Source organism: Monodon monoceros, unplaced genomic scaffold (assembly GCF_005190385.1).
Source record: "Monodon monoceros isolate NGI ecotype Baffin Bay Population unplaced genomic scaffold, NGI_Narwhal_1 Super_Scaffold_7, whole genome shotgun sequence".
In the NCBI taxonomy this organism is placed as follows: domain Eukaryota; kingdom Metazoa; phylum Chordata; class Mammalia; order Artiodactyla; family Monodontidae; genus Monodon; species Monodon monoceros.
The window spans coordinates 29742424-29770162 of record NW_021703784.1 but is presented as its reverse complement, the minus strand read 5'-3'; the positions used below and the strand labels follow the sequence as shown (position 1 = coordinate 29770162).

General features: G+C 36.7%; 1 protein-coding gene across 1 annotated transcript; it reads right to left on the bottom strand.

Moving 5' to 3' along the window:
* Nucleotides 1-3094: 3094 nt before the first annotated feature.
* Nucleotides 3095-9889, bottom strand: LOC114886972 (stromelysin-1-like). The gene is made up of 10 exons (XM_029208208.1): nt 9729-9889; nt 8721-8965; nt 8482-8630; nt 8228-8353; nt 7682-7846; nt 7350-7494; nt 6327-6460; nt 5635-5794; nt 4429-4532; nt 3095-3497 (listed from the first exon to the last, which is right to left on the bottom strand). The coding sequence occupies exons 1-10, from the start codon at nt 9837-9839 to the stop codon at nt 3397-3399; spliced, it is 1440 nt and encodes a 479-aa protein (XP_029064041.1). The 5' UTR covers nt 9840-9889; the 3' UTR covers nt 3095-3396.
* Nucleotides 9890-27739: the final 17850 nt, after the last annotated feature.

Here is a 27739-nt window from a genome sequence, read left to right as displayed (position 1 = left end):
CAGGTATACAGTACAGTATTACTAACTCTGGTCACTGTCCTTTACGTGAGATCTCCAGAACTCACTTCCCTACACAACTGAAAATTTGTAAGCTTTGACCAAAAACTCCCTATTTCCTCTACCCACCTAGCCCCTGACTATCACCATTCTACTCTTTGATTTTATGACTTTGTGGTTTGTTTTTTTTTAAGTTCATGTATCAGTGAAATTATGCAGTTTTAACCTTTCTGTGTCTGGCTTATTGCACTTAGCATAATGGCCTCAAGGTTCATCCATGTTGTTGCAAATGGTAGGATTTTCCTTTTTTTTTTTTTTCACTAGGGCTTAATAATGATCCATTTGTATACATGCCCCATTTCTTTATCCATTCATCCATCAACAGACACTTACGTTGTTTCCATGTCCTGGTTATTGTAATGTTGTAGTGAAGATGGGAATGCAGCTATCTCTTCAAGAATCTGATTTCATTCCTCTGGATATACACCCAGAAGTTGTATTGTTGGATCATATGGTAGTTCTATTTTTAACTTTCTGAGGAATTGCTGTACTGTTCTCCATAGTGGCTGCACCAATTTACACTCCTACCAACAGTGCACCAGGATTCCCTTTTATCCACATCCTCACCAACACTTATCTTTTGTCTTTTTGATAAACTCTTTTATCTTTAAGCCAGTTGGAACTTTTTGCTACCTGTAGCCAAAAGTATCCTGGCATCAATATTTCAATTCACTTCAATCAGAATTCAACTCCACCACTCCACCAATACTGCTGTTGTAAATAGCATCCAATGGCCCACACACTGGAGAATCCAAACGAGTTTCCCTGCTCCTCCATCTCTGCTCAGACTTTGAACTTTAAACTTTGACAGATATGCAAGTGTGTTCAAGGATATTCATTGTATCATTGGGAATAACAATAAAATATTTTAAGTAACCTACTGAATACTGAAAATAATACTGATACACACAATTTTTTTTGACTTACTTTTCATTATTTTTATTTCAAGTATATTATATATTTTTCAAGTATATGTTTTAAATATTATTAAATTATTTTAATATATTTTTATTTTAAATATATTTAATTTATTATTTTAATTTTTAAATTTTATTTCTTTGATGTATACATTTATTTAATCACTAATTTAGTGACCAATAGGAGACTGAATAAATAAATTATATATTTATTTCATAGAATGGAGCCAGTGAAAGAGTGAAGCAAATTCCACATGTATTAATGTGGAATTGTTGCCAAACTATAGTAAGTGAAAATAGCAAAGAGCAGAGCAGTGTAAATTTACATGCTACCATTTTAACTTAAAAAGATAATATAATATTACTGTTTGTATATGTATAAAATAGCTCTGAAAGAATTCCTAGAAATCTACTTGGCTGCTCTGAGGAAAGGAATTAAATAGTGATGAAATGGGTGTGAGGAAAATTAACTTTTTATACAAAATGTTTTTTACTTTTTGAATTTGTGCCGTGGCTACATAGTACCTATCAAAAAAAAATAAACCAAATAATTTAGTTAATTTTTAAAATAAAGAAATGTTCAATCCCCTGCAAAATATTGTTATTTATTAGGGTTCCACCTTAAAATCTCTCATATGGTGTGTCTTATACTCATGGTTTTAAGAACAATCTAAATGCCGAAAAATCCCATATGTTTATATCTTCTCTCTCTTTTAAAAATATTGAGATATAATTGACATATAGCATTGTATTATTTTTGGGTGTACAGCATAATGATTTGCTATATGTATACATTGCAAAATAATTACCACAATAAGTTTAATTAACATCCATCACCAAACATAATTACTATATCTTCTCTTTTGAGTTCTAGACTAACTTACCTCATGGTCTTACTTGGAAATCTCTCAGACATTTCAAAAACTGGCAAAACTGAGCAATTCATCCTAACTCTTGCCCTTTCCTCACAAACCTGCTTCTCTTCAGGTCTTCCCCCATCAACCCTTATGCTCAAGGAAGCTATCTGGGAATTATTCTGGCAACTTTTCCTCTCTTAAACTCCATATCTAAGCCATCATAGAGTTCTGTTGTCAATCATTTTATATATATATATATATATATATATATATATATATATATATAAAATGTATTCCTGTCTCTGACTCTCCACTGTGACCACTTTAGTCCAAACCATCATCTTCTCACCTAGTTTTCACGTCTTCCTTCAAAACCTTCTCCAATGCCATTCCCCCAAAACATCTTCTAAAACCACCCAGATCAAAGTAGATCCTCCTATTATTCTATCAAAGAAGCCTAATTTTTTCCCTTTATAACTCTTACTAAAATTACACTTACATGTTCATGTTTGTCACTATTTGCATATATTCTTTCTTGCTGGATTATAACCTCAGTGAGGCAGGGACTGTGTCCATTTTCTCAGGCTCCTATGCCCACAACCTAGCACAATGCCTGACACATGGAATATGATTAAAAGATTATTCTCAAATGAATTAATAATTTACAGCATGAATGAGCTCTTACTGTGTAGCAGATACCATGTTACATTTATTACTTAGGAGTGACAAACCAATTTTAGGATATGCAGTTGTCCATGGGCTTGTGGGCATGGACAGATGCAAAATGAGTACAGGAGGATATTTTCGTGTGTGAATAGGGGGAATATGAGCACATTTGTTTGCTAGGGCAGGGAAAGGGACTCCATTGATAGAATATATAAGTAAAAGCAAAAGATGAACAACAGGTTTATTTCCCCACCTGAATAATGAAGTGTGTGAACTAGGTGATTTGCTATAATTATAGGATTCTGCTTCACAACTTTTTTCAGAGCCTGCCCTATAAGGTGACAACTTCCCTAGATCTTTCTCCTTAGGTATGTCAGGAACACATATGATGCCTGGTTGGTGGAAATAGCATCTCTTTTGTAGGGTACCTGGGGAGGGCAAGTGGCAGATTGTTTCCAGTTCTGGATGAGCCCATTGTGAGGCTCCAGCTGTGGAGATCCTAATCCTGCCACCTCTACTGTTTCCTGCTCAGTCCACAATGCGCCCAAGATTGTGAGGACAACTAGTCCTTGAAACAAACAGAACAATAAAATAAAATAACTGACAACTCCTCTTTATTAAATAATAAGAAAATATTCTATATAAAGTCACTTGTCTGTTGCCCAAGTGCTTATTCCATCCCTGTGGGAGGCTACCCCATGTGAGCAAAGTGCAAACACACAGCCCATTTGAATGCCCTGTAATTTGTGAAGCTAATGGGCAAGACACACCAGCTCACACTCTCATTCTCAGTCACTGCACACACAGGAGAAAATGAACCATTTCAATTCACAGAGACTTAGGTGAAGAGTTATCAGCTTCATTTAGAATTCCCATGTTATGCCTTCTAAGCATCTCTCCTAACAATTCAACCAGCTGTTGCTCTTCAAAACATGTGTCACTTTCTTTGCATTTGGGTCAAACTCCAACTGCGAAGATCCACTGAAAAAATAGTAAAACCCTGCAAATACAGACAGGGGAAATAGTGAGATATTTTTTCCAATAAATAAATTTGGCAAAGTGCAAAACTCATAATAATAGATACCTAAAAGCAGAAAGTGTTTATAGAATTATACTACTTGGCAGGGACTATGTTAAACATTTTACATGATGTTTTTTCATTTATTTCTGCAACAATCCTAAGAGGCATGTATATCTAACTCCATTTTACAGATGAAGAAGTTGAGGTTCAGACAAATTTAGATGCTTGCCCAAGGTCACTCAACAAGGAAAGAATGGAGATGGCACTCAACTTCAGCTCTGTCGGACAGCAAAATCATGCTCTGAGTTATTAGGTTATTCTGCTTGCAGTCAGATAAAATTCTCTGCATCTTTGGAAACTGTGGTATCTTTAAGCTTTTCTTTCCCAATATTCCTCCTCCCCTTTCCTCATGAGGCAGCCTGAGGGGCATTTCTGGCCTCAGAGAGGCACAGGGACTCTTTCAAAGCCTGATGATCCTTTATGGCTCTGCCATCATGGTGCTTAGATTACCTTTCAATAAAGAACATCTATCCCTCCACCCATCTATCCCTGAGGAGGAAAAAAATCTTTTTTTAGACTTTGGGCTCATAGAAATTTAAATATTGGCAACTGACTGACTACTCAGGAAAGACAGAGAAAATCTCCCTGGGAATTAGTAGCAGCAGTGGGATAGAGAAAGCCAGCTGGTCAGTAGTAAACTTGGCCATACCACTTGAGGTAATTTTTATATAGCTTATTATATGAGGTAGTCATATAATTGATATGAAATTCATAAGTTGAAATTTAGGGTTGAGAGGAGGATCCTGGTTAAAGAAAACTGTTATGAAATATTATTTCAATTTTCCTCTTCCCTCTGATACTACAGACTGTTTCAAGTGCCCCACTGCCAACAAAATAAGTGTCCTCTTACCAAATGCTTCAAAAACAGCATCCACCTCTAGGTCAACCCCTGGGAAGTCTTCCACTCTTTGCTTGGGAAAGCCTGGCTCCATGGATTGTCTCTTCTCATCAAATCTGCACCGAGTAAAAGAAACAAAGCTCAGCATTGCATGGAGGTCATGTTACCAAAATTCGTAAATCATGTTAGGTTTAATGTGGAATTCTAACAAACTTTCCAAGTACTGCAAATAAATGTCAGACATGTTTAGTGCTACAGAAATGTGTGACTTTAATGGTACTGCAAACTTAGCTTTTAAAATCTCTACCAGAAACAGAGGTAACATCCTGATCTAGCAGATGCTGTTTGTTACCATATTTCTTAGGTCTGGACAGAAAGAATCTTAATCATCCTTCTATCACAAAGATATGAACATAAAGTGAATTCAATCATTCATCTAAAATACAAACTTGAAGTTCTCTATCATACTTTGTACATATATGTTGTCCCTACCCTGCACATCTGGATTTCCTATGGCAGTCTCCTATGAAAAGGGATTGGGACAAGAAGCAAAGCACAGTAAGTGCATCTTTGATTGTTGGCTGGACCTTGGTTGGTCCACCCAGATCTCAGAGTCTGGGCAGATAGCTCAAGAATTAGCCCCTCTGAGAGCCTTATACAGCTAGACTGTTATTACCTGTCATCCTCTTAGGCAGAGGTAATGAATGGGTTAGGCTAAGGGAAGCCCTTGAGAGTCACATAGTACAGTTGGGAAATCAAGACAAACACTAACAATGAGTGGACTATAAGACAAAGGGAAAGGAATGATTTCCCCTTGGCCTGGATTTGCAGGGCTTCTTTCAAAAAAGAAAAGCCCAGTTGGGTTTGGAATGCTGCAGGGAAAGCTTCATGGAAGTAGTGGGACTTGAGCCAGGACTTGGAGGATGGGCAGGGTTTGTGTAGGTGGAGGAGTAAGGAGCACATTCCAGGCGGATGGGGCTACAGCACAAAGGGAAGCTCCAGCTTATTGTACATGGGACTCAAAACAGGAGAGCTTAAGAAATGCCTGTTATCAGGCACTGCTATATTTGAAAGTAAGCACTTCCCCACAGTTGTCTAAAGCCCCACCACTCCTACTGTGAGGGACTCAGGTCTAAGAGTAAGGCGGGGGATTTCCTTAGAGAAAGAAAATAATTTCCCTAATTAGGATCATACAAAGTCATTCCAATCAAATTTTACCTCCAGTATTTGTCCTTTACAAAGAAGTATGTTTTCTTCCTTTCCTTATCAGAAAAGGCTGCATCTATTTTCCTTATTGTTGAAGGAAAACCCAGGGTATGGATGTTTCTTGGGTAACCTGCTTGCACCTCGTTTCCTCTGATGGCCCAGAACTGATTTCCTGTGTTTTTTTTTTAAAAAAAAATCACAATCACATTGAATCTATAACAGATATCTTTGGTTTTAGAAATACTTCTTAGCACCTTTGATTTTCATAGTAAAAAAGAAGCCAGGGGGCTACCCTGGTGGCGCAGTGGTTGAGAGTCCGCCTGCCAATGCAGGGGACACGGGTTCGTGCCCCGGTCCGGGAAGATCCCACATGCCGCGGAGCGGCTGGGCCTGTGAGCCATGGCCGCTGAGCCTGTGCGTCCGGAGCCTGTGTTTCACAATGGGAGAGGCCGCAACAGTGAGAGGCCCGTGTACCGCAAAAAAAGAAAAAAAAAAAAAAAAAAAAAAAAAAAGGAAGCCAGAATTTTAGATTTAGTCACCAGCTCAAAATAGACATTAAACAAAAATTTGCAGCTTGAATGAATGAACACAGACCAAATGAGGGAATTTACAACTCTGGGCAATTTCCCAGTTAAAGTCTTAATCAATTTTCCAGTGAGAGGCTTTATTTCAGCAAGTTAAAGAAATTATTATATAACAATTACCTTTAAAAATGAAAATGCTGTCTTTGCTAATAACTTCATATGCAGCATCTATGCCTGAAGGAAGAGATGGCCAAAACGAAGAGATCAAATGAAATTCAGGTACAAATGTCCTGAAGGATTTGCGCCAAAAATGTCTGAAAAACATGTAAAAAGAAATGAAAATTGAAAGAAGTCTTTCACCTTTCAGCATATTTTCTTCATTGTCCTGTCTCACCCATCTTCCCCCATTCCCACATCCTCTAGGCTCAATGACAGACAGAAATCAGGCGTGTTGTCACTGGGGAAAAATCTTTCCTTTTTTTCTCAGAAGATTGCACTGGACCTGTTGCCATAGGATTCCAGAGTAATGTCTTCTGTGAAAGGAAAGTTATCTTACAATGCAAATTAATCAGCTGACTGTAACCTTTAAATACCTACAATTCATGCAAACAGTATATATATTATACCATCATTTATACTTTCAGAAAGATAGGCAGATGTGTGTGTATGTATACATGCATGTAAGTATATTTTTATATATACACAGAACAATTCTGGAAGGATATTTAAGAGTTCATCACTATGGATGAAGACAGGGAGAAGTGAGGAACTAAGAGTCAATGATGTGGTGATGACTTTAACTTTCTTTCCACTTGTGCAGTTTTATCATGTGCATATTTATCCAGCAGTGAGTAAATTAATTGATTAAATGTAATGGTATCCTGGTATCATTTTTAAAGGAAGTAAAGATAAAATTCTGATTCTAAAGTTCTAATTGTGACTTTTGAAAAGCAACTGTAACTTATAACACTTGGGAATGACAATTACAGGGTTAAAATCAAATCATCCTAAGTCTTTGAAAATGAACTTGACAATTTTAGGAAAATATGGAACGTGAAGCATCAGAAAGATTCCAAGTTCAGAGCAAAATTTTTTGTTTTAAATATTTAAAAATCCTTATCAAGTTTCTGTTTGTTTTCCTCTCTAAGCATTGTATAGATACATAAAAAGAATAGATAGGAAAATATAGTTTTCTGGTCTGACCTGTCTTTAAAGAACAGAGTTTCTCCCCTCAGAGTGCTGACTGCATCAAAGGACAAAGCAGGATCACATGTGGCTGGTGTGCCAGGTTCTGGAGGCACAGATTCTGTGGGCACCACAGGGTCATCTCGAGAAGCTGTGGGAGGTCCTAAAGGGGAACAGATATGAGGATGCAAACATTAGAAGAAATGTGAGTCTTCTGTCAATTTATATCCTTTCCAAACATTCTCAAAGTGCTTTGAGTTAAATTACAAATGCTTTATGCAGCATTTTGAAGCTTTCCTGAAGACCATCATTGCAAAGTTACAATACCTAATTTTTCCAGCATCACTCACCATACAGGGACTGAATGCCATTCACATCATCTTGAGAAAGGTGGAACCGAGCCAGGTCTGTGAATTTGTTGTAGACTGGATACATCAAAGCTTCACTGTTGGTCGAGTGTTGGAGACCCAGGGAATGGCCAAGTTCATGGGCAGCAACGAGGAATAAATTGATCCCTATTTAAGAAATCATAAGTAATAGTTACTCATTCCTTAAATACATGTACATTACACAGATCAGCTGTGTATTATATTTGTTTACTTCCTGGAAGCACACAGTGCTTCACCCCCTCTTTTTTTTGTTTTGGTTAATTGATCAATTGACTGAGTACACTTAATGGAAAGCCAAGTGTTTTTCAAGGCTCATTCTTGAAATCAGTTTCTGGGACAAAGTACCAGCCATATCCAATTACTCCCATCTCCAGCCTGCTTCTGCTGATTCTTGACCCATTGGGAAATCCATAACACCCCATTTCTTCAGTATTCTTAGCTATTAAGAGTTCTCCAAGGTAAAACAAAAATCCACACTGAAATCATTCTGAGAGATGTATAACTAACCTGATGTATCCTTTGTCCATTTTTCATCATCATCAAAGTGAACATCTCCATCAATCCCTGACCCAGGTGCATAGGCGTGAGCCAAAACATTTCCAGGTCCATCAAAAGGGCTAAAGTCTCCATGTTCTAAGAGAGAAAAAAAAAATTATTGGCAAGATTAGTAATTAGGATCTCTCTGGGATCTTTTCTAATGAAACAACAACAGATAAAATTTTGCATGGGTTTTTTTTTTTTTTCTTGTTTCTGTTTTTTACCTCGAACTGCAAAAATGATCATTATGTCTGCCACTCCTTCATTGATCCTGGAGAATGTTAATGGAGTCACCTTCTCCCAGACTGTCAGAGCTTTCTCAATGGCAGAATCAATAGCATCTCTTGGCAAATCCAGTGTATAATTCACAATCCTGTATGAAAAAAAATTGAAGATACTATTTCTCCTGTGATAGTGATTTATAAATCTCAGTATTATGTCAAAATCTCTTTGGACCCATTACCTGTAAGTGAGGTGAGTTTTCCTCCACTTGGGCATGCCAGGAAAGGTGCTGAAGTGACCAACGTCAGGAATCCCACATCTGGGCTTGCGTATCACCTCCAGAGTGTCAGAGTCCAGCTTCCCCGTCACCTCCAACCCCAGGAACCTCTGCATTTCTTGTATTTTTTTAACAACAGGAGCACTGTCCTTTCTTCTAACAAACAGTTTCACATCCTTTTCAAGGTTGTAGTAGTTTTCGAGGTATCGCTAGCAGAAACATAAGTATAGTTTTTAGGTCATTCTTATGATTTTTAGTGGTTTATGGTAAACTTGTACAGTTGCTCACTTAAAATATTCCTCTAGTTTATTGAAATCAAAGTAAGTGTCATATTTGTTTAATTCTTCAATTGCAGACTCCTCCTCACTTTCGTTTTATCTTTGTAACAGAATATCTCTGCAGCTTATTTTACTACCAAAGCAATGAAAATTGCAATGAACTGGAAAACCAAGATAATTATCCGGGGAACTTAATGGAGAAAAACAAAACAAACTTCCTTGTGCCTAATTGTATATTTCAGCTACATTTATTCAATTTTCCACTTTATGCTTCTCACAAGGACCTGGCTTAAGAAAAAAAACTTAGACAAATCTCTATGTCTAAACATGACACCAGCAATAAAAATATCCATCTAACTTTATATTGGATTAAAATACCTACAGAAGTCCCAAAGCAAGATATATTTCATACACTCTCCACTTGTTAATCATGTGTCTTAAGCAGTGCTGCTAGTAAGGTGGCTTTGATCTCAGGAAACTACCTAATATCTCTGACTTTTGTTTCTCTGGCATAAAAAGAGGAGTCCAAATAGATGATACTGAGACCCTCACCACGTACAACACTCTATAACTCTCTGCCTTTGAACTTCCTATACATTAAGTTCAAACAATTCTGTGAGTTTTATAAATAGAAAGCAGAGAGGGTTTCCACTTGGCCCTGTCAGGGAGCGTGAGGGCTGGCTCCCTTAATTACCTGAACAAGGTTCATGCTGTCATCCTCGTCCTTTGCAGCTCTGTCCAATGGATAGGCTGAGCAAACTGCCACAGATAGCAACAGCAGAACTGGAAGATTCCTCATTTCCATTGACTCTTCACAGCTCTCTGTTGTCTTAATGCCTTGCTCTCTGTGTATCTTCTTCTAGATTAACGGTCTGGAGTCCGACTTTTATAGGGTGACAATGTTTGTTTAGATCACCCACACACAGCTTGACTCATGATTGCTTTCCTATGAATGGCAGCAGGCCCATTTCCAAAAATTCCAAATCCAAAATAGGATGATACAACCTACTTTACTAATTTCTCTCAACCTTTCCAATTTTGCAAGTCCAAAGAGTGATTAATCTCCAGGAAATTCTTCCTGTCTTGGTAAGAAGAAAACTGGGGCATTTTTTTTATTCTGGAAAAAAAAAAGTGACTGGAATTTACTAGGTAGTTTATGTTTGTGGATTTGAGAAGTAGGCTGACATGGTAAAAAAGTCAGAATTCTGTAGAACTTTTAAATGTAATTTTATTTTAAGAAGAACATACTTAAAATCAAATGTAATAAGATATAAGTAAATGCAAATATGTACATAAATAGCTACAGTCTATACTATTAAATTCTGTAAAAACAGAAGAAATACTATCTAGAATAAAATTGAAAGGGAAATTCACTTTTTGAGCCTTGATTTGAAATACCTACTGTCACATTCTGCTTGGACTTGTTAGTCCTTGAGGAGGAGATGCTCATGGGAAGGATGCTCATTCCTCAAGATTTTGAGGAAGAAGGACACATATCCATTTTCTTTTGGTTGGTCTTAATTCTGTACCCAATTTATTAATGGGTGATGGACCTGTAATAGCTACTCCACAAATACTCAAAGAATTGATATGAATTACTTTGTTCATTAGACTGAAATTCTCCTCTGTCTTATCTTCTACTCTTTTCTTATTCTCTTTCAATCTCTTTTCTTCCTCCCTAAATTCAAATTTGTAGATATTTTAAAGTTAAAACCAAGCCATCCTAAATTCTTGTCCCTTGCTTATCATTCTTCTCTTCTCTTCTCCTCCTTTTTTTCCTTTTTCTTTTCCTTCCCTTCCCTTTCGTACCTTTTCTTTCTTTTTCTTTGTCAACTGGAGTACTGCTCACATCACTTGTGTGAAATAAATGCTTGTAAGGAAGACCCTAAACCTTCCCAGAGGAAGAAACTTTGTTAAACACTTTACATACAATCCTCCTGCCACCTGCCACCCACCTATCTCCCCACCAACCTCACTTCCTATATCCTTAGAAAAATAAATTAAAAAAGAAATTCAAAAGGGATGCAAGTGGGAGGAAGAAAAACTTACACTTATTAAACATTTACTAAGTGCACAAACTTTTATTTATCACCACACTTTATGTTTTTCTTTGTTTGCTTGCCTATTTGTTTACTAAAGAGCAGAATATCCTGGGAGTGAGAATTAAATAAAATGATGAATAAAAATGTGCATTTAATGAACATTTAATAAGTGTACGTTTTGATTTCTCCCACTTGCATCCCTTTTGCATTTTCCTTTTTTGCTTTAATTTTTGTGCATTTTTAAAGAAATATTGGAGATGTTTCACTCAATATTTATAGAAGATGTAATAGAATTCCTCAGTGGTTGTAACCTGTAGCTGCAGGTTTCCAGATGCCTAATGACCACTTGGCAGGGGGTTATATGGTACATTTAAGCATCCATTTTTAGGCTAGATTCTGTTCAAAGACACTCAAAACTAGAGTTCGATATTCCTTAGTGTCTTGTTTCATTTTGACTGAGATAAGGGTAAAATACTTGTTTACACTGATGTCAGGGAAGCTAAGGGGGTTGGAGTGGTAAGGGCTTGCACCAGATACGAATTCCAGGAAGAAACAATGAAGTCAGGCAGAAAAGGTAGTGAGAAATTAAAAGCAGAAGAGCTGTGACATCCATAATTGTCAATTCCTTCTAAGTTAAGGGTTTTTCTTTGTAAATTTTCTCTGCTAGCATAATTGATAAAACATTTTTTAAATTTAGAGGGAAACTTGACAGATTTTATGTTTATTTTCCCAACTGTTCAAAAGTGATTGACAAAAGAGGCCATATTTTTCCTGAGAAAAACACAAGTTTTCCAGTGCAGAACTTTGTCATCTTTTAAAACAGACTTCTCTGAGAGGTGTTCCTTGAGCCCCAGGAAGAGTTCATTACTTATTTCTTAACAGTATCTGTACCTGCCTGATTTTTCATACTGAACTGTAGTGTAATGGTTTACTTTTCTGCCTCCCCATATTACTGTGAATTCTTGAGGGTAGGGACTGTTTCCCATTTATTTCTGTACTCCTAACACTTAGGGTGGGGCCTTGCATACAGCAGGAACCTCAAAATTGGGTAGATAATTAATTAATATATTAATTATGAATGAAAGGCTCACAGCAAAAGTCAAAGAGGTAAATGAAAAGTCAAAAATTTCACAAATGTTGCATATCTAAATTCCCAGATCTTACATGTCATATTTACTAAATACCCTAATAACTGATTTATTTTATTTTATTTTCATAGAAAAAGTTTCAAGCTATCATCTTGTCTCTCTAATAAGAGAATAAATAAAAGACTTATATATTTAAAATCCTTACTCCTATATCTATTGAACACCCAAACTAAGACTGGAATCAAGGAGTTTTCTGACAAAGAATGAGATAGTTTGAATTTTGTGGATTAAATTTTAAAAGGGAACAGTTTAATGCAAAGGAATAGGCAAATTACAGAGTAACTGAGTGGAGGAAGGAAGGGAGGGAAGAGGAAGGAAAAAAAGAGGAAGGAAAGACAAAATGGAGGAAGGAAGAGGGGAAGGAAAGAGAAAGGGAAAGGGAAATAAGGAAAAAAAGAAGGAAAAAGAGTAAGAAAGAGTAAATATTGGCTTGGCCAAAAAGTTCGTTCGGGTTTTTCTGTCGAAATTTTTGCCTAACCCAATGCATCAAATGTAGAGGGGAGTTATGAACACTAGGGAAAAAAATGGGCTTTTTCTGCACAGGGAGGAAAATGACTGTTCCACAGAACAATCATTTGTCATATGGTGAAATATATACAAAGGGTCAGAATGAGTGCTTTTGTAAATCTAACCTCCAGGGATCAGAGGTCTAGAAGTAAACTTAAATCTGATCCAAACTTAGATTCAAAAGCAGGCAGTTAGTCCAAGTAACATTCTGTTTCACAACTTTTCACTTTTGTCTTCCTATTTATCATGATTCTCCATGACTAATCAGATGATCATTAGCAATGATCATGATCATTGCTACCTCCAGCTGATATATCATTCTTTTAGCTATTCATTAATTTCTCAAGTGTCTGAGTCTTAAATGCTTCAGAATAAACAAAGTAAGACTGTAGATTTGGAGATAATATTTAAAAGAGAAATATAGAAAAAAAGTGACCAAATTAACTACTTAAAAATAGGAAAGAAGGAAGGATGAGATGACAGGATGAAAGAATGAATACAGGAGAAAAGGGTATAATCTAGTAGAGGAGATGACCTCTGCATAAGATTTTATAAGAAATAAAGAAAGAAGCTGTACAGGAAATATGCAGAAGGAAAGCTGTTTAGTTTAGAAAAAGCCCAAGGTAAAGCCACAAATAAGTGAAGCCTGAAATGATTTGGACATAGAGGAAAATCCAGGAACAGGATAAACAACCATACAGAGTCAAGAAAATTTAGTCTATATGTAAAATGGCAAAGGGTTAATTTTTTATTGAAGTGAAAAATGTGTGAAGGGGAATAATGAAAAATAAAGTTATGGGAAGACAGATTGAAGCTCATCGTGGAAGGCCATTAGCCTGCAACTAATATGTTTAGTTTATTTAATTTATTTTACAGCAAGTCCCCTACATATGAACCTTCAGGCTGCGAACTTTCAAAGATGCGAACGTGCATTCCATCAACGTCCGGCGTGAGTGAAATTTCAGCTTGCCCCCCGTCTCCTATTGCTGACCATCTTTCAGCTCTACCGTCTCCCACTTCCTCTCCCTCCTCCAGTCAGTAACTCTTCTTGCCCATTCACTCGAAGCCAGCCCCTTTATGCCAGCTGTTGTACTGTACTGCTGTACTTTCCAAGGTACTGTACTGTAAGATTAAAAATGTTTTCTTTATTTTTTGTGTTTGTTTGGTTTTTATGTATTATTTGTGTGAAAAGAATTATAAACCTATTACAGTACAGTACTATATAGCTGGCTGTGTTAGTTGGGTACCTAGGCTAACTTTGTTGGACTTATGAACAAGTTGGACTTATGAACGCACTCTCGGAATGGAACTCGTTAGTATGTAAGGGGAATTACTGTAGATGTTTAGTTGATTTTGTTGGTGATGGAAAGCCATGTTTCTACAAAATACATTCAATTAAATTTTTTACATTTCAATAAAATTTTGTATTTTTACTCTAGAAAATTTAAAATATAAAAAAAGTTAGAGGAAAATAAATCATTTACATTCAAGCTGCTAGGAGAAAAACACTATTAACACTTTACTGTACTTTTGATTTTTTAATACCTGTGTATACATTTTTACATCATGCTGATCATGGAAAATTTATAAAATGTTATCTATTTTTTTCCACAAAACTGAATCTCATCAGCCAAAAATAAGTACTAATAAGGTGATATATTCCCTCTGCATTATAAAATAAAACATGTTGCCTATGGGTTTTTTAAAATGTACATGTTTCATGGTTGAAATAAGATCATATATGCTAATTTTTATGTCTGTTTTCCACAGAAACATTCAAACATTTTAGTTGGAATGTGAACTACAGTAGAAATAGGGAATTGAGAACAGATGATACTTGCACGTGGAATGACTATCTTTTTCATTTATAAAAGCCTAATGACTCAGATCACTCAACAGGAGTGGTAAATGTGTTGAAATCCATCATTCAAATTCCTTGGCAATGACAATGGCCATTATGTGACTCCAGGCAACTCTGATTTTATGGAAAGAAGGAGAGCATTTTGTAATATTCTTGGCATAATTATTTCAATTTTGCAAACAAAGCTTTTAGTGGTACTCCAATGGGCAGTATATTTCATCTGATTGTAGGATATAAAATGTTGCTTGAGAAACACTTTTTCTCATATGATGATTAGAGTAGAAGCAGAAGAGAAATAAGTGTGAGAAGCAGCATGGACCAAGCATAACCCCATACTGCCAAATCCACCTAAGTCACCTTTCAGTTAGAAAACTGCAAACAAACCGAGAAAAGATAGCTCTGTTAAACTTTTTAGAGCCTGAACTATGCATTCTGGAATTGTTCATTTTGAGTCAGTTGGCAATTGTATGTTTTTATGTAATTTTCCAAGGGTGGTTCAGGAGAAATTTACTGATTCTACCATATCTGAGCATCTCTTTTGTTAACCTCTCTTATGGAAGATATCTTGGATGGGTATGCAACTCTACGGTCACAATTTCTTTTCTCTCTTCCAGAATCAACAACCATCCGATAGAGATGTGGCTTCAGTGTTTTCTCATTCATAGAAAAATAAATGTCCTTGTCTCTGATCAGACATTTGAGGAAAAAAATATATTTCTAGTTCTTTCAAATGACCATAAGTTCCTGAGGTTTCATATGATAAACATAGATAAGCAATCTTTTGTTTTATCCAATATAGCTTCTCTGTCCTTATAAACAGTGGGAAAATGTATTCTAAAACAGCAACTTTGTTTTCAATGTTATAACTTCTTTTTTTCCTTGCATTTTATGTGCTGTAGTGCAAGTTTGGGAAAGACTACTTCAGCGGCTACTAGCCAGCGTCTTCTTTTTTTCAAAGAACTATTAAAATACATATATATAATTTTCTAATTACATATAGTTTTGTGTTTTACATTTAGGTCTGTGATTCATTTTGAGCTAATTTTTGTGAAGAGTGTAAGACTGTATCTCAATTCAGTTTTTTCCATGTGCATGTCCAGTTGTCCCAGCACCATTTGTTGAAAATACTATCTTTGCTCCATTGCATTGCCTTTGATCCTTTGTCAAAGATCAGTTGACTATATGTATGTGAATCTATATCTGGGCTTTCTATTCTGTTTCATTGATCTATTTGTCTATTCTTTTGCCCATACTGCACTGAGTTGATTACTGTAGCAAATTGTTCTCCTTCAACACAGTGTTGGCTATTCTGGATCTTCTGCCTCTCCATATAAACTTTAGTATTAGTTTGTTAAACCCAAAAAATAACTTGCTGGGATTTTGATTGAGGCCATTTGTTTTCTTAGACTGAAAATTTTCCCATTTAATGTTTTTTGTAAGATAAGTGAAAACATTGGAACCTTGCTTCTATGAGATTTATCCGGCAGTAGTGATTGAGGTGGATTAGAATAAAAATAAGGTAAAGTTGACTGGTTTATTATAATTATCTAAGTGAGCTGTAAGGGGAATCTGAAGTATTGCAGATATAAGTAAAAAGAATTGAGAATGGAAAGAGATGACACAGACAGAAAAGGGACAGGAAGGATTAAAAAGGCATGGATGCCAATAATCTTGCAAAATGGGAAGAACTGAAACTAGCTCATCTACAGTTGAGATTGAGTTCCTTTCTTTGTGACTTGGCAGGTCTCTCCGTGGTGTGGAAAAAAACAAAGACCAACCAAATGCGACCAAGCAATTGTTATTTATCCAGAGCTTGCTGTAGCAAGGGAGTCAGCCACCAAAACGTGTGTTTTCGCAGAGACTCAAAGCAGATAGACACATGGGAAACATTACAGTGGGGAAAAGGGAACGTTTTGTGTATATCCTGATTGAAAGCTATTGATCTGGGGATGCTGTAGGTGGGCTAACTAGAAGTGCGTATCCTGTGAAATTGGTTAGAAAATCCAATTGGATCCTCAGTTGGTAATGAGACAAAAATAAGCCCATCAGTTTCTCAGAAAATCTTAGCCATTTTAGATTGATGTCACAGAAGTTATTGTTTAGCATCCTGGATTGTCACTAGAGATATCAATCTAGCTTCCTGCACTTAAAACAAGCTGGCTTCCTGGGTTGTTTATTGAAGATAAGGAGATTGGTTCCCTGGGCAAGTTGCTACAGGTTGTGGGTCAAAGTTCTATTTTTATATATAGTACAATCATTGTCTGTTTGTCTATTCAGTCTCTCACTGGAAAAGTCTCTACTCCATGCCTTATGCACCTCTGAAATAGATGAAAGTTTGGGGTATTTACACTTGGCTGAATTAATTTTTCTTTTGTTATCCATATATTTTTTGCTTAAATTCTGGAATTTATAAGTGCTTTATTCTGAGGGTTAGGTCAAATATCTGTAACCATTGATACTCATTGCCCTGACAAATCTGTATAATGATCCTAGGCACTGCTTTGCCATGGCTGAGACACTTCACCTTCTTATGAGTCATGATTTGTTAATGTTGACACATATTTTTGGATGGGTCATATTATGTAGGAAGGACAAAATGAAATTGTATTGTATAACTAAATTAGAGTTGGATATGTACCAAGGCAGAGCTAACTCACGTAAACCTAGAGAGCAGGTGTTGGTGTGCCAGCTTACTCTCCATTAAAGCTATACCATTAGAATAATGGAAAAAGAGATTCTGAACTTTCATTATTTTATATACTTTTAGGTAATTAGTGTCTCTTACTCTTCTCAGAGTGTGTAGTATTGTCAAACAGGTATGTATCAGAACTCTCTTTTAAGAAAGGAGAAAGCCACTATATATTGATTATCTACTATGAACCCAGCATGTTATATTATGTGTAATCTTTACACCCACATTACAAGGTAAATATCAGTATCCTCAGTTCACAGATGAAAAAATGGAGTTCAGAAAAGTTAAAACATTTGTTCAAGTTCACATACACAGTGAGTAGCAGAGATAATGCACATGTTGTTCAGTCAAAACCTATAAATCAAATAGAAACAAGAGTTTGTAATGTCTTCAGACTAAATTCAATCTCTGCATTTCATTTATTTATAACACCATCTTAGCCTGGACCTAACCCTTTCCAAAAATTTTCTCTCTCAAATATTCATATTTTCAAAAACTAAATACTGGATATGTCTATTATCCCAGTGTATGTCTCGTAGTCTTCAATATTAGGGCCTCCTATCATGAACGTCTGACGTTCTGACTTCCCTCTCCTCTTTCTAAGTCCAGTCTTTCCTGTCAATTATCTTTCACTTGTGCTGTCCATATGCAGCCCAGTTAGGACAAATGTCTATGAGCAGTGATTATGTGTTATTGAGATTAAAAAATCCAAAGTATCCTCAGTCAGCAAGGTTGGTCAAAGCTCCAATTCCAGAAAACATTAGTAAAAATGTTGCTAGCCATGAATTCCTAAGTGCTCATTAAAAAATCCAACTCTAAGGTTCTAAGCATAAACACACAATTCAGTACCTTTGTGGCCCCAAACACGTTTCACAATCCTTCCTTCCTCTGAAAATCATATTTTATGCAATTATAAGATTGCGACATACTGTTCCAAGTCATGAATTTAGAGGAAAAGTGGAAAAACTTCTCAAATTTCCACCCTTACTTATATTCACATCTCCCTCAAGATATTTTATTGTCAATTTGACTGCTCCAAAAAAGCACAGAATTAGAGTAAGATTTTTTGCTGTTGATAATTTATTAACTCTTTTATCTTGCCCCTAATAGTTGAGCCAAATTGTATCAGATCATGCTCCTTATTAGTTGAAAGATTATCAGTCAATAGAGTCAAAGTGGGATAGTAGAAACAGCTTGAGTTTGGGTGAAACAGTCCTCAGTTAGAATCTTAATATGGACTTACTAGGTCTGTGACACCAAATAAATTATTTACCTTCTCTGTGTCCTTTTTTCTTTATTCTTAAAATAGCAATAAAAATGTCTACCCTACCCCTGCCCACCCGTGGGCTGACACCAGCCCAGAGGGCCCATGGACCCCAGCTTGTGCAGCTAGCTCCACAGGGACATGGTTCCACCCTCTAGCAGGCCCACAGCCACTGCATGAGACAGGACCTAGCAGCCATTTGGGCCAGCTCCACCTTCCAGTGTGCACACTGTAGTTGGGCCAGCCACAAAAGAAGGGGGCACACAACTCAATTAGGGCAAACTTCTACAGCATATAGCTTTAATAACCAGAGGGGAACATATTGCTGACCCCCATAGGACACGCCCTACATAACACCACTTTTCCAAGATCTGGAAATTCAACTGACCTACCTAATACATAGAAGTAAACACAAAGAAATAGGCAAAATGAGGAGACAGAGGAAAATGTTCCAAACAAAGTAACAATATCTTTTAAAAATTGAAGATAAGCTATCTATCCATTAAAGAGTTCTAGGCAATGGTCATAAAATGTTCACTAAACTCGAAAGAAGAATGGATGAAAGCAGTATGAATTTCAACAAAGAATTAGAAAATAAAAAACAAACAGAGCTGAAGAATACAATAACTGAAATTTTAAAATATGATAGAAGGAATCAACAGTAGATTAGTTGAGACTAATCAGAGTAAGTTTCTCCTGTCAGATGAAGAGATTACAAGCCCCAAATACCCTTGGATAAAATTTAGACAAATTTAACATCTCTACTAAGGATTTGAGGCTCAGCAAGGACCTAACCCTACATCATTTGTCTTTTGATAATGAAAAAGTTCACTTCTCAATCAAGGATTTCATAAGCTTAGGTCACGTGTCAGACTAAAACAAATAGCCTATCTCCATCCAATGTATGCAATATCAATAAGAGAGGGGGGAATGCTAAGTAGAACATATTCTTGATGACTTTCTCTTCATTTACTTTCCACATGAGTCAGTCATATAATCTAGAATTTCTAATAGAAAGATTAGGAAGGCTTCCGATATGATGGTTTGAATTTTCTGGTGGATAGTGACTTCTCTAAGTAACAGGGGATACTAGTTACCCTCATCCCCTAACTGTCTGGGATGGATGATGAATTATAGCTCCTCTGTAAATACACACAGGTATTTACATTGATCTTTAAAAAGATCATTGCTAAATGATCAATTGTGCATTCTGAAAATTTTATCCCAGAATCACAAGAGACTACATGACCTTATAAACTTGTGTTTCTTTATAAGGATCTCTAAATTCTCTATAATTTCGTCTTTGTGTGTCACTATGAATCTAAGAGATTGTCAGCATACAATGAATCATGAAAATGATCACCTCTATCCTAGGATTGTTGGCATACACAGAATTAGTATCTGTGTTTGCTCAAGTTTATGGATTGTACTGCCAAAAACTGATTCCCTAAATAATGGCTTTTTTCTTTCCATACTATGGTTCTTAAGGTTCCTGAATTTATACTAATAAATTAATTTATCTTCATAGATTCTTAGAACTGACCTTTAAAATAATCTAGTCCAATATGCTCCATTTATAGACAGTGAAATTGAAAGTGTTAAATTTTTATTTAGTGGCAAAAATTTTAATCAGAAGAAGTTTTCATATCTTATAATCCTTTCTTAGAATGTAGCCTTTCAAAAACAAGATATAACTTAGAATTTGTTAGGATTTTCCTATTGTTTTGGGGTTTGGGGAAACTACATTTGTAGCTTTTAGTCCAGATTTCAGCTTCATCAAAATGTGCATCTCCTCCAATACCAGGTCCAGGTCCAAGAGCATGGGCTAAGATTCCCCCTCTGCCATCAAAAGAACTGAAGTCTCCATGTGCTTATTAAAAGTAAAAAAAAGAAAATTAGTACATCTATACATGCTATAGGTCATGCCAAATGAAACAGATGAGGTAAGTCCAAGTTCTCTACCTCCAAATGCAAATTGTAATGATGTCAGCCTTGCCTGCATTAATCTTTCTGAATTTCAGTGGCGTCACATCACTCCATACTTGAAAATCTTTCTGGAAGGCATAGTCAACATCCTCAGGCTTCATGTCAGGAGTGTAGTTGCTAATTCTTTACCAGCAGAACAAAAGAAACAAAAATACATGGAAACCATGTGTTAATTTTGTCTTATTACAATACTTCATTTCTGCTAACATCATTTGAGAATGAAGTGTTTCATAAATCAATAGACCAGATGAGAAAAACTTGCTTCATTAGCTACAGAAATATGTATCCTTGGACACCTTAGTCCTTAAACAGAATCTAACTTGATTTCTACTCATTTATGATTTACAGGTCATCATTATGAAGGATTTACATTTGTAGAAGCTTATGCTTTTTGCGCCTGCTCCCAGACTTCTGCATCTATTCATCTAAGTAGTCTATAAAATTTTCTCTTGCCTCTTATTTATCATAGATTCAGCTTTATTCTCCTTTTATTTACAACCTTTCTACTCTGCTCTGGACTTACAAGCCCAACAAATCCATTGAGTGAACAATCCTCCCTCTAGAGACACTATTACACAGGAATAGTGTTAACAATTGGGGGAGGCTTCCTGTAGACCTGGGAGAAATTAGAAAAATACTTGGCTATGATGTTATACCTGTAGGTGATAAAACGGTTCTTCTAGACTGGCCTCCCTGGCATTACTCTGAAATTATGAACATCGGGGACTCCACATCGAGGTCTGTGCATCATGTCCAGAGTAGATGTGTCCAGTTGCCCAGTCACTTTTAGCCCCAAGAACTGCTGCATTTCCTGGATTTTATCTTCTATGAAGTTCCTATTGACTTTCATTTTTGTCATTGGAGTTGTTTTCATCTCAAGGCTATAAAAGTTTACCAAGTACCTCTGGAAAAAATATATTTATTAATACATTATTTTATGTGGAAAGGTTTCTGTTGGCACTCTGTGTTTATAACACAAATGCACACTGATGCTTTTTTAAGGCAAGGGTTTTGGCCATTTGGGAGAGTTACTCAGTTTTCTTCCTGAATCTCTCACATATATAGATGTCATTAAACTTTTGCTTAATTTTTCTCCTGTTAATCTGTCTCATGTCAATTTAATTTTTAGACCAGGCAGAAGAATCTAGAAAAGTAGAGGAAAATTTCTTCTTCCCAGACATTTTTTTCTTACATACCTCTTTGGCAAAAATAAATAAGTAAGTAAATAAATAAATACATACATATATAAATGAATAAATAAATAAATAAATAAAAATAAAACAACAACATCAAAAAACCATACTAAAAGCAAATAGCCTCCGGAAGCAGTTTTCAACTAGTACTTTTAAAGATAAAACTGGTTAATGCAATAAATGTTAAAGACAAAAATCAGGCTAGATAAATTCTATAGTGTCAATACTTACCTGAGCAAATACCACATCATTTTCTTCAGAGCTTGAATAGTCAGTCAGGGGAGCAGCTCCAGAAGCAGTGACCTGCAGAACCAGTATCAATAAAAGAAACTTCATTCTACACCTCTTCTGAAGAGCTTAACCCAATTTATCCTCTTCCTTTTCAGTACAAGTTCCTTAAATGTCTCTCTTTATATAGCTCTTAGGCCAGGCTCTGTAAATACGAAATCCATTGCATGACTCACAGTTGATATCATCCTTTGATTTATCTCAAAAAAATACAAGCACATGTATGACCTTATTTTACAACCAACAGTGGGTCAGTTAATATCTAACCCATCAATGGGTCAATTAGCATCAAACTCATCCCTCACTCAGACAACTCAGAGTATATTTCTTCAAAATAAATAAGCCACAACTTCCATCTACCTTATAGAATAAACCATTATATGAGAAATATTAAGCACGTAAAATATGAAAATAACTTAAAAATACATTTTTAGGAAGTTCAGGATCTGAACTTTCACTATAACACTTTCCTTATGTTTATTATAAGTGAAATAAGTTTTTTAAAAAACTAAATCTAAGAAGTTAGATAAAGTTCTTTTGTTAGAATAGAAAAATACTCTCTAAGCTGAATTTAGCTCCCTAGAGAACTGTAATATAGAGATTCCCTGTTTAGAAAGGAAAAGTTTATAACAGCATGATGTTTTATGTTTGTTCTCTGTATTGTGGAGGCTTAGATCCTGTTTCTATAATTTGAGATCTTCAGGCATCTAAATTGAGGCCTAATCCCAACTGCATAGCTGGGTAGAGAGATTCCAGAGGCAAATTTCCTTTCCTCCTTCATGTTGGTAGCATGAAGGTCAACACTTCAACTTTGGGAGGTAGCAAAATTTGCCTCTGGAATCTATCTGCCTCCCGATCAGCTCAGCCTCCTCCCTAATGGTCCCATTAACACAGAATCTGTCTTTCAGTCAATAGAGAATGTTTGAAGACTGAAAACATTTAAGACTCAAGGAATAAATTACAAAGACAGAAATGCAAGCAATAGGGCTCCCTTCTGATTCTATGTGAAGAGTCTGGTGGGTGGGGGGTGCACAAAACAGTGTGTTATGATTCAGTCATTACTCTGACCCACCTTCAAGGCCTGGGAAATGCTGGCTGCTCCCCAGGATTTTCCTGAGGCTGGGGCTCCAAGGTGAATGATTTCCTTCTTACGTAGGAAGGAAAGGGGGTTGTCTGCATTGCACCTGGTATCTACCTCCATACTCTGCCTTTTTCAAGTTATGTGATTTAACCTCTAGGATTTTTAGGTATTTCATTTGAAAATGGGAATGATAATTTTTACCTCCTCATGCTTTTATGATGATTAAATGAAGCGATGTGTAATAAGTACAGCACATATTACAGGTGCTCATTAATATTTATTCTTTTCCCCTTGGCCTCAAAGGACAATGTCATGCACTGTAAGTTTGCAACCAGATGTGGCTCTAGGATTTATGAAGAGGAAGATAATATAGAAGAATTGTAAGGTAGTCCTTTCAAATATTGAATTTAACTAGAGAATTATAAGAGGAGTATGACAGTTTGGCTATAAATCATGGAAAATGGGATTTATTAGAAAATATGGGAGGGGTTTGTTCTCCAACAGCAGAACAATGCCCAGTGAGAACAGGGACAGTCAGTGTTGCCCTCCACTGTATTCCTTGTGCCTAAAACTACCTTAAACTTAGTAGGTGCTCAATAAATATATGTGAATGAATCTAGTTGGAGAATAGGGCCTAAAGACATCAGTAGTAAACTTCCTTTATGGAAGCAATCATTACACAAGAGATTGTGCTCCTAAACCTCTCTGAAAGCATACAGAACTGTTCTTATCCACAGCAGGAAAGAATCTGGTTCTTGGAAGACTTTCAAGCAGTCTAGAAAGTATAGGATGTAAGATGCGTGGTTAAAGCTTCCCAAGATACAAAGGAAGTGAAAGAATGTCCTCATTGTCAGGTTGCTAAAAATAGAAAGTGACACCCCAATTTTAATGGTCTCTGGGTCTTTGCTTATCAAATGTCTCAAATGGGTAATTTGGGTCCCTTTGGACAGAGAACATTGCAGTCAGTGGTCGTAAATTGAGGGTCTAGGGTCAAGTTGATCTGCTTTAGAATCTTAGCTCCATCACTTTATGACCTTGAGCAATCATTGTCATCTCTTTAAGACTTAATTTCTTCATTTGTAAAATTGGAACAATAATAGCAGCTATCTCAAGAGTTGTTATAAGAATTACAGGGGAATTTATATAGTCTAGTGGGGGAATTATATAGCCTAGTGCCTGACACACCTTAAAGATTCAGTGATTTGGTATCTTCCTTCCTTTACTGCACTCTTATGTAAGACATTTAAAAGAGGCTGGTAATGAGGATGAGAAAGGGAGATCAGCTACATGCCCAGACCAAGCTCCTGTGGTAGAAGGAGCTACAATAAGATTATGATCTAGGCCCAGGATAGAAGCCGAGTCCCATCAGAGACATGGCTTCCAGGGGACACACTGAGTGAAGTGATAATCAAGGGGTAATTGGCAATGCTTTAGGTGAAAATGAGCATATCTATGAAAGTGCAGAAAGTAGCCTAGATCAGAGTTCCTCACAAGGGAGGACTTGCACTGAGTTTCCTTATTAAAAGGCAGATTTTATAACCCAAATCTTCCAAAAGTATCTAAAGCTCTATTATATTGTTTCCTTCTTGACAAACACTAGCACATTCTAAGGTATAGCCCTGATTTAATCACCTTCAGCTGGTTGTTGTCATGCTTGGGGTACAGAGGCAAATCAAAACATGGTCATCAGTAAGGACCGAGAAGGAGAAATGTTCCCCAAATACATAAAGAAATCCCTTAGCTGACCTCTTCACCAATAGTCTGTTCATGCAGGAAGAAAATTTCAGCTAGTTAAACCTCTCCTTTTATGGATGAAGAAACGGGAGTCTGGAAAAGGGAAATGAACTGCCTAATAAGACCTCTGGGAGTTCTCCTGACTCTTTCCTGACTTATTGCTACAATATACATTATTTTGTCCCATATCACTTTGATTTTTCTTCAGATTTCTATCTTTTTATGGCTAACTTACTACTGCAAACACTATAAAAATGATACTATAATACCCTCAATCTTTTTAGTTAAAGTCAGGTTGTCCCCTTTGCCATTGTAGGGGCCAGAAGTAACCAGACAGTCCTGGGAATGTTGTAGGTGAATCTGGATCCTCAGGGCAGTGGCAGTACTGGTCTTCTCTCTGGAGACTCACCTTCTGTACATCTCTTCCCTGCCTTGGTCTGGGCATTGTCCTGCTGCGAAGGTGCCTTTGTTGCCAAGGCTCCCAGGAATTGGCCCAGAGCACCTCTGAAAAGCATAATGTTTAGAGTCACCCTACTCAGTTGTATGGACTTAGACAAGTTAACTTTCCCATGCCTCAGTTTCTTTATATGTAAAATGGGAATAGTATTGAAGTTCTGTAAAGAATAAATGACATAATCCATTAAAGCACCTACTTTCCTATGATGAGAACTCCATAAATGTTCATTCTTTGCCTTCTCCTTTTACCACTGTCTCTGTATGTTGGTCATGCCATGGTTGGTCTAGACCAGCTAACTTTTTCCATATAGGAGAAAAGTTAGCCTGAGTGTTTTCAACCAGAAGTGCATCTACACCCAGCAAAGAAGCACAAACAGGCTGGAGAAGTGCTCGTGTTGATGGTGGAGATGGCTCTTAGAGTCTTCTCCCACCTTCTTCCAGAATCAACTGGAACTTGACCCTACATGGAACTGCTACATGGCTGTCCATAAGGCAGATTTTTGGAGTAACTGATTAGAAACCCACTGCCTTCCAAACTAGTTCTCAGCCCACAATTGTGTCAGTGGGTTCCCTAACCCCATGACATTCCTCCCAAGGGGGAAGGTGCAGAACACTGGTGAAAACATGGAATGTATGGGGTTTGGCAGTGAGGTCGATCACACTGGGTGCAGCCCAGAGAAGTAGAGGGAGGAAATAGGGAAGGTAATTGTAGCAGTGGCTCCTTTTTCTTGTCCGTTTTCTTCCCCCAGCAAATGGTTCTCCCTCAAACAACTATAAAATAAGACAAAAATGCAACAGGAAGCAGGTGTCCTATGTGTACATCCCAAGGTAGAGACAACGTGATGATATACACATATGTATTGTTAGTCAATTGTCTATTTTCCTGGGCTTTCCAACAACAAAGTAAGTGCCTAAGGGTAGAGATAATGACTCAGATAACTCTGAACTGGTTTGACTTTGAAGCTGGGTTTAACAGGAAGAGCAAAGCTTTGGAAACAGACTTGGCCTCAAACTTCAGCTATGTTACCTACCAATTGTGTGGCTTTGGGCAAGGTATTTAAGTTCATTTTCCCCATCCATAAGTGAACATTTGAAGGATTAAAACAGATGATGCATGAAACTGCTCAGCACTATGTCTGGCACATTAACAGCCTGTCCATAAATGTTGGTTCTCTTTCTTTGGTGACACCTAGAGAAGTGTTTCTCAACATTTCTTTCATTATTGCCTCCAAAAACGAGGCATTTTAGACATTTCCCCTATGAAATCTCAATATCAGAGATATATACCTGTTTATGTACAGTATGCATATCTGTCCTTTATACATAAAAAATAAGATGCTTTTGTCCCCAGTAAGCAATTTCCACCCACCTGGGAGTGATATCACCCCCACTAAGAATATATGTCCTATAGTAGTGTGTATTCTACATTGCTGGGTTAGTAAATGACCCATGCCACCAGTTCTGCCTGTTCTGACATGGCATTTCACCAGAAGGCTGATAAAAAGTACATATTCTGGAAGATATCCATAAAGTCAAGAGATCTGGATTTCAGAGACACTGTTTAGATCATAGAACTATTTAGATCATAGAGGTAAGCCTGTTGAACTTTGTGTCAGTGAAAAATAGTGACATTCTCACAAAGGATTGACCAAATGTGTTTGAGAAAACAAATCAATGGCTAGAAAGAAGAGAACAAATCAAAGAGAATATGCATAGTTCTTTTCAAGAGTGAGGCAAGAGAAGTCTTAAATCACTGAATTATTTTTTCCTTTATTTCTCTACTTTCCTTCAAGCTGCTAGCCAACTCTGTTTCTTGCCTCAACATTTGTGACCCTGAGTACATTATTCATATTCTGACTTCTTTCTTAGCACTTAAATCACTAAACTGGCTATGGTTTGAGAATAGAGGGGTTTTTCCTAAACTGAGCCAGTGCTGGAAATGATGGGGTGATCTATAGGTTCTTTGTGTCATGAAGAACTGGGCTTCACTTCACAGCAGCACTACAAGGATCTGATGCATTGTATCTGACACAGCTGCACTAAGATTCTTATAAGCTACATATGCAGGCTACGTAACATGATCCTTTCTACATGGGGGTGTACTACGTTGTTGTTGCTGTTGTGGTGATGATGAGTATTATACTTTAAGTATAATTGTCTAAATGTTTTGTCACACTTTTCCACAAAGTGTATAAATTTTATGTTTTAGCAATCATTGTGGACCCTTTTTGAGAGTTCAAAGAACACAAAGCAATATTATTACTAGACAGTCAATCAACAGGTGTTTGACTTTAAATGATTCATAATAAAAACATGGAGGTGATACCACTGGACCTAGCACAGGCATGGCTCACATTTCTGCAGCAGGCAGTCTCTTTTCTATGCATGTACTCAAATCAGGGGTAATCTAAGGCATATTTATGAAATAATTAAATGCTCCCTAAAACCCAGGA